This window comes from Cebus imitator, unplaced genomic scaffold, assembly GCF_001604975.1.
Source record: "Cebus imitator isolate Cc_AM_T3 unplaced genomic scaffold, Cebus_imitator-1.0 Scaffold613, whole genome shotgun sequence".
Classification (NCBI taxonomy): domain Eukaryota; kingdom Metazoa; phylum Chordata; class Mammalia; order Primates; family Cebidae; genus Cebus; species Cebus imitator.
This window is the reverse complement of record NW_016107928.1, coordinates 872,881-879,661: the sequence shown is the minus strand read 5'-3', so window position 1 is coordinate 879,661 and position 6,781 is coordinate 872,881. Positions and strand designations below refer to the sequence as shown.

Genomic DNA, 6,781 nt, shown 5'->3' with positions numbered 1-6,781 from the left:
TTTACCATATAATTCAGACCAATGTGACAAATTAGTTCAAATCAGTGATGTTTTGCTCAACTTACTATGTTAACATAATAAAAAGTTATTACAAATGTGAAACAGAGTTGCTGATTTTTGAAACATTTCCATATTGTTACCATTCCTGACATGGTAGAAGTGAATTCTCTAAATCAAAACCATTTCTGAAGTGTGGCAACGGAGTAAAACTAGTTCTGGGAATTGGGATAACAATTATAATTTCAATCTAATTATCACAATTGAGTATTCTTAGAAAAATAGGGCATCAGAGAAGAATACAGAGAACACAGTTCAAAAGACAAGAAACACTGACACAAATCATGTACATATATTTTTACCACCATGTCCTTATTTTTCTTTACAGAAAATAAAATACAAAATGCCCTAAAGCATTCAAAGGCAACAGGTTTTAAGTATACAAAAATGGGGAAACTTGAAAAGAAAATAAAAAAGAGGCAATTAAAAGCAGTGCAAGATGACAGGACTTGCTGCTATTTACCCCAGCAAGAACATATACATATCTCCTCTTTTATTTCTTTTTTATTGTTTTTTGTTTTTATTTATTCATTTATTTTTTGCAGCCCCGCTGTTGCAACTCCTCTTTTATTTCTATCATTTACTGAGAACAAGATGAGGAATGGATGAACAGACAGCAATATAAAGTATGAAGAGTGAAGAGCAGCAACTAAGCTCAATTAGGAATGGCTGTGTGTGGTTCACAGCTTCCAAACTGATCATGATGCCCTGATTACAAGCGCTGAAGGGTAGAGTACAACACAAGAGAGCAGCACCTTGGCTTTCAGGAGTTAGGCAATGCTGCCAAATGGGCCATATCTCAAGTTACCTTTAGTGCCTTGCACTGCCTTTTTTGAACTTATCTCCAAAGTCCTGTCTCCTCTCTCCTGAACCATTCCCACTCCCACGAAACCACATACCTGAACTGCTCAAAACCTGAAGTCTATGGCTTCCCCTAGCCTTCCCTTGAAATGCTCTGTTCTCTGAGCTACTCATTTCCTTGAGTTATTCCAGTTAGGTGTTAGAAGAAAAGCCACCTGATTTATGGGTGATTGCACTAAGGGATTCTAAGAACAGACTATGTAGTCCCTGGTTCCAGTAAGGATCTTACTAAAGCATGCTTACCCATCACAAAAAGAATCAAGTAAGACTATATGAAGAGTATAAATGCATGCATGTGAATTTAAAAAACAAGTTAAAGCACATGCCCTAAAATGGTGGGTCAGCAGACTCTTTCCTCTAGCAGTCCTCATTTCTAGAACTGTCCTGATTAAAGTAGGACTGAGGAGCTCCTTTCCTTCCAAATTTATAGTCCCTAAAGCACCCTTCTCTAACACCTAGGACTCAAAAATCACTGGTATAGCACACTCCTACTAGAGTTTAAGATCTAGGAAGAGCCTGGACTATTATAATATCCTAAAATTTCAGATGAGGAGAATGGCCCAAATAGCATAAATGATTTATTCAAGAGCAGAAAGCTGAACTCAGACCTCTAACATTTCTACAAAAAGGGATTTTACACCTAGGTTCTAAAGATTTCTCTAAATTGCTCTTTAGAAATCTTCAGAACCTAGGTGAACAGTACACAAAACCATTCCTATGTAAACATATGCTTTGAGTTTATTTTTCAAAATAATTTAACTGTCCCTTGGCAATCACAGTTAGTTTTTTTTGTGTTTGTTTTTAACTTGCTAATCCTTGTTTACAGATTCATTTGTTGTGAATCTCAACAAATGAAATTTTAGCATTCTACTATCTCAAAAAATTAAGATTGCAAAATACTTAAAGTCTTTTTTAAGAACAAAAGAGCCAGGCATGGTGGTTCACACCTGTAATCCCAGCACTTTGGGAAGCCAACATGGAAGGACTGCTTGAGCCCAGGAGCACAAGACCAGCCTATTCAGGAGGCCATGGACTCAGATAGACAGACAGACAGACAGACAGACAGACAGACAGACAGATAGATAAATAGATAGATAGATAGATAGATAGATTAGATAAGATAGATTAGATAGATAGATAGATAGATAGATAGACAGATAGGAAAAAATAGTCTTCAACAAATGTTACTGCAATAACTGCATATCCTCACGTAAAAGAATGCAGACAATAACAAGTATTGGTGAGGATGTGGAGAAAATGAAACCTTCCCACATTGCTGGTTAGATCGTAAAGTGGTGTTAAACAGTTACCACAAGACACAGTCATTACACTCCTAGGTGTACAGCCAAGAGAAATGAAAATTTATGTCCATACAAAAACTTGGACATGAATGTTCATAGCAGCATTATCCACAATAGCCAAAAAAGAAAAACAACCCCTATGTTCATCAATGATGAATGGATAAACAAAAGATGGTATAGCCATACAATGGATTATCTGACAATAATTAAGTGAATGAAGTACTGAAACATGCTATGAAGCTCAAAAAAATTGTTAAAAACCATATTGAAGAGATCACATGTTAGGATTCCATTTATATGAAATGTCCAAATAGGCAAATCTATAGAAAGTAGATTAATGATTGCCAGAAGGGAGGCGGGGAGGGAGAGGGGTAAATGGGTTGTGACTGCTAATGGGTATAGGGTTTCTTTCTGAAATGATTAAAATGTTCTAAAATCAGGCCAGGCGCGGTGGTTCACGCCTGTAGTCCCAGCACTTTGGAAGGCCAAGGAAGGCAGATCACAAGGTTAGGAGTTTGAGACCAGCCTGGCCAATATGGTGAAACCCCGTCTCTACTAAAAATACAAAAAATTAGCCGGGCATGGTAGCAGGCACCTGTAATCCCAGCTACTCAGGAGGCTGAGGCAGGAGAACTGCTTGAACCCAAGAGGCAGAGGCTGCAGTGAGCCGAAATCATGCCACTGTACTCCAGCCTGGACAACAGAGCAAGACTCTGTCTCAAAAAAATAATTAAGTAAATAAAATAAAATGTTCAAAAATCCAATTGTAGTGATAGTTGCACAACTCTTTTAGTAAAAACCACTGAATGAAGTAATTATGTGTGAATTATATCTCAATAAAGCTGTTAAAAAAGAACAAAAGGGGGCAGTGGTTAGACGCCTTTCTAGCTCCAATGGAAGTTTCAATTATACTTTCCAATCATAATTCTTAGGTCTGCATTTAATATCTTTGCTTGAGGGATTAAAGGGGAGGGCCTTATACTGAAGCTTTTAATTAAATTAACATAATGAAGTACTGATGATGTTAATATTAAACTCTGATAGGGCTAATGGATAGGCACCCCCAATATACATTTAACCAATACATTCACCAGATTTCTGATATATCCTTTATTTCTTTTTTAAGGCCCATATTCGCATTTTTGTTAAGTTAGGCTGCCCCTCCCCTTAGTCTCTTTAAAAATATAAGCTAATGGTTTGGCTTATCTTAGATCCCCTTTTTCACCTCTATATTTTCACTTTCCAAGAAGGAGTATGTATTCTAAATAAACTTTTATTCTTCTGACTTTCTGTCTTTCCTTCAGGTAGTGTTTTTTGTTTTTTTTTTTGTTTTTTTAATCTATTTCTGTCAAAGTGGTTTTAATCCAGAGTTACTAGCATACTTAAGAAGCTGCTTTTTTAAGTATAATGGATTGAGCAGATGGGCTCTGTGATGACAAAAGGCAGTATCTTTACTACTAGCACTATTAAGACTTCCTACTTATAAGGCACTTCACTTACGTCATCCCACTTAATTAAAGACTGTGCACTGTGGGCCCAAGGTAATTATGGCCAAAAACAATTGGGGCAGGGATAGTAAATACACTCATTATGATGTTGTGAAACTATATTCCTAGAATGAAAGGGTTTACTTTTCTAAATGACTGTCCCTCAAAGCTCTGAATATACTTACTAGGTAATTAAACTTGGAAGATTTTTCACTATGTCCATATATCTGCATTTCTTATTTGAACTCTGTTAATGTATTAACAATTTTAAAAACTTTTTTAAAAGGACAAGGGGTGAATTCTACTTCATTCAAAGGGGCATATTTTACCAGTATATTATAAATATTTGCAATGCTGTTTTATCACTAGAAAAAAGCTTTAAAAATAAAACTCATATTAAGATGTTAGCTCACGTTTCACAAGGTTTTTCTTTTTTATTTAAAAAATTTATAAATAGAGACAGGGTCTCATTTTTTGCCCAAGCTTGTCTAGAACTCCTGGCCCCAAGTGATCCTTACACCTTGGACTCCCAAAGTGTTGGTATTACAGGCATGAGCCACCATGCCCAGCACCATTTCATAAAGTTTTAAGGAAAGCCAATACACAAATATTTCAAAAATGAGGATAAGCTAAATAAGTAAGAAATAAGAAGAAAATTAGAATAAGTTTGGCAGATCACCAGTTAAAATGCAGAAATACCAGCTTCCACAATAAAATCAAAATATCAGGAAAAAGTCATATTAAGATTCTCATAAAACAAAACCGGATACTAGTTTAAACAAAAGAAAAACAAATGTCAATTTTAAAAAACCTACAGTTTTCATTGGCATTGAAGCCTCTAAGAATGGCCTTCAGTTCTTGGAGCTTCTGATGAGCTCTTGCATGGACACTGTCAATCAGGAGTTTTTCTATTGATAAGTGGTCAATCTGCATAAATAAGAACAACAAATTCATATGTGCAATTTAAACGTTTTTACTTTAAAAGCCCAAGAGTAGATTACCGTGCTTCAAAATATTTCCTTTTGAAATCACATTGATTAGCTACTAAAAGAAAGCAAACTTAAAGTTAAAAATTAACTAATATGGTAATGAGTTAAAAATTAACTTATACAGTATTGATAGCTTAAAAACTATAGTTAACATTTTGATAAGTATAGGCGAAGATATTACAAATCAGTTATCATGGTGCTCAAATGCCAGATCTTAAAATTAAAATGGTATCTGATCTAAATTATAAAATATGAAAGAATATATTAAAAATTATACATTATGGTATCAGATGTTTTAAAAAAAAACCAACAAATGTAAGAAGTGTACCATTTACTTGAAATAAGTTTCATGAAGGATTTTAGGAATAATTAGGTATTTTTAAAAATTTGTGCTAAGAGTTTAAGCATAAATGGCAAGTTACATTCATTTAAACCAATATTAAAATATATTGAGATCTTTTACCTTCATGGCTCTTTCTACTAATTTGGAATCAGAAGCTGGCAAAGGAGGATCATGAAAAATCTGTAAAGGCTTGGAGACATCATTCTCATCAATTTTAATTGTAACTTTGTGAACAGATGCTGTTCCAGTTTTTCTTCCAAGAACCTGTTGACTAAAGAAAAAAAAAGAAATGAAGAATTTTTTCAACACAGCCTGTTAACTTCTAGAATAAAATAGAGACAATCCATCGTGCAGTTTAGCCAGAGCCCGGAATATGGCAGGTCCTCAGTGTTTGTGGAGGGAATAAATTAATAATGAGAAGGTAGCTATTCTGTAATCCAATACAATATTTGATTTATTGCATTAAGAAAAGAACACAGAATTTTGAAATAAAACATATGCACACATGAAAAAGAACCCCAAAACAAAACTGGCTGTCTTCTAAGTGGTATCTATTCACCTCTGATTCCTTTACAGAAAATGGGAGTATTTGGGATAATAAGATGCAGGGGTGAGGAGAAAAACAGCAATCAAGTAAAGTTCAAACAGGGAACTGCGAGTTGGAAACAGCCCAGTACCAATCTTCTCCCAAAGAAAAGTTTTTAACAGGCACAATTCAAAGTGGAAAACTTAAGCATGCATGTTTTAAAAGATGATACCCAACAATCTAACCTAACGGTCTTGTAGAAATTTGGTATAAGCCCAGAGTAAACTAATCTCTCAAACTTTTTAGGAATAGTAAGTCTCAGTACAAATAGGTAAATGTCTATGTATTTAAAACATGTTCTAAGACAGGTGTCAATTATGGATGTCCTATGTGGTCTACATAATACTATGGGACCTTACTACACAAAAGCATGTTACTAGAGGTGCATAGCTATTGGTATACAGTCATTCCTCGGTATGCCTGGGAGACTGGCTTCAGGATTCCTGTCCTAATATCAAAATCCACACATACTCACATCCAGCAGTCAGTCCTAGAGTCACCCAGCAGAATTCACGTATAGGGAAGGTTGGCCCTATACACAGGTTTCACATTTTGCAAATCGATCTGCATATAAGTGGACCCACACAATTCAAGCTTGTGTTGTTCAAGGGTAAACTGTGTATTTAATCAGATGTATGAGAGAAAAAGAGAAGTAAAAAGAGCATTTACAGTCATAGCACGAACCCATCAGAACTAATTTTACTTACTTCCAAACTGAGAGGGAGAGGCACTTTCCAGCATGGTATCTTTCCACCTGTACAAGGTCTCCCCACCGTTCTCGGATTAACATTAGAGTTTGGGAATGTAAGACTTCTAACTGAAGTGATAAACAGAAAGAATCTGATAGATGTTGTTAAGTAAATTTAATATGTTATGCCAACAGTCAATCAAGTACAGGCAAACTTGATTTAAGGAAAGCTCTGGTTCTGAAAAACTGTCTATGAAGAAAATTTCTGAAATATTTCTCCAATGGCTCATCCTAAAAAGTTGTTATAATTTATAGCATAATTTCAGAAAAAGGTTTTATATTTAATTTTGAACCAATATAAAACCATAAGGTCTGGGTTGTGTCTTAATTCATCATAGTTTAGAGAACATGGATTGACCAAATAGTACTATTTTTTTCATCAAACAGTACTTTTTTTTTTTTTTTTTTT

At 34.9% G+C, this 6,781-nt stretch overlaps 1 protein-coding gene across 1 annotated transcript in view; it reads right to left on the bottom strand.

Annotated features, from left to right (window-relative positions):
• The window catches only part of MED14 (mediator complex subunit 14), an 86,921-nt gene that overhangs the window by 56,516 nt on the left and 23,624 nt on the right, over positions 1 to 6,781 (bottom strand). The window contains exons 7-9 of the mRNA XM_017516981.2: positions 6,332 to 6,477; positions 5,159 to 5,309; positions 4,522 to 4,633 (exon numbers count right to left, since the gene is read on the bottom strand). Of these exons, the coding sequence (XP_017372470.1) occupies positions 4,522 to 4,633; positions 5,159 to 5,309; positions 6,332 to 6,477 (409 nt within the window). The remainder of the gene's footprint in view (positions 1 to 4,521; positions 4,634 to 5,158; positions 5,310 to 6,331; positions 6,478 to 6,781) is intronic.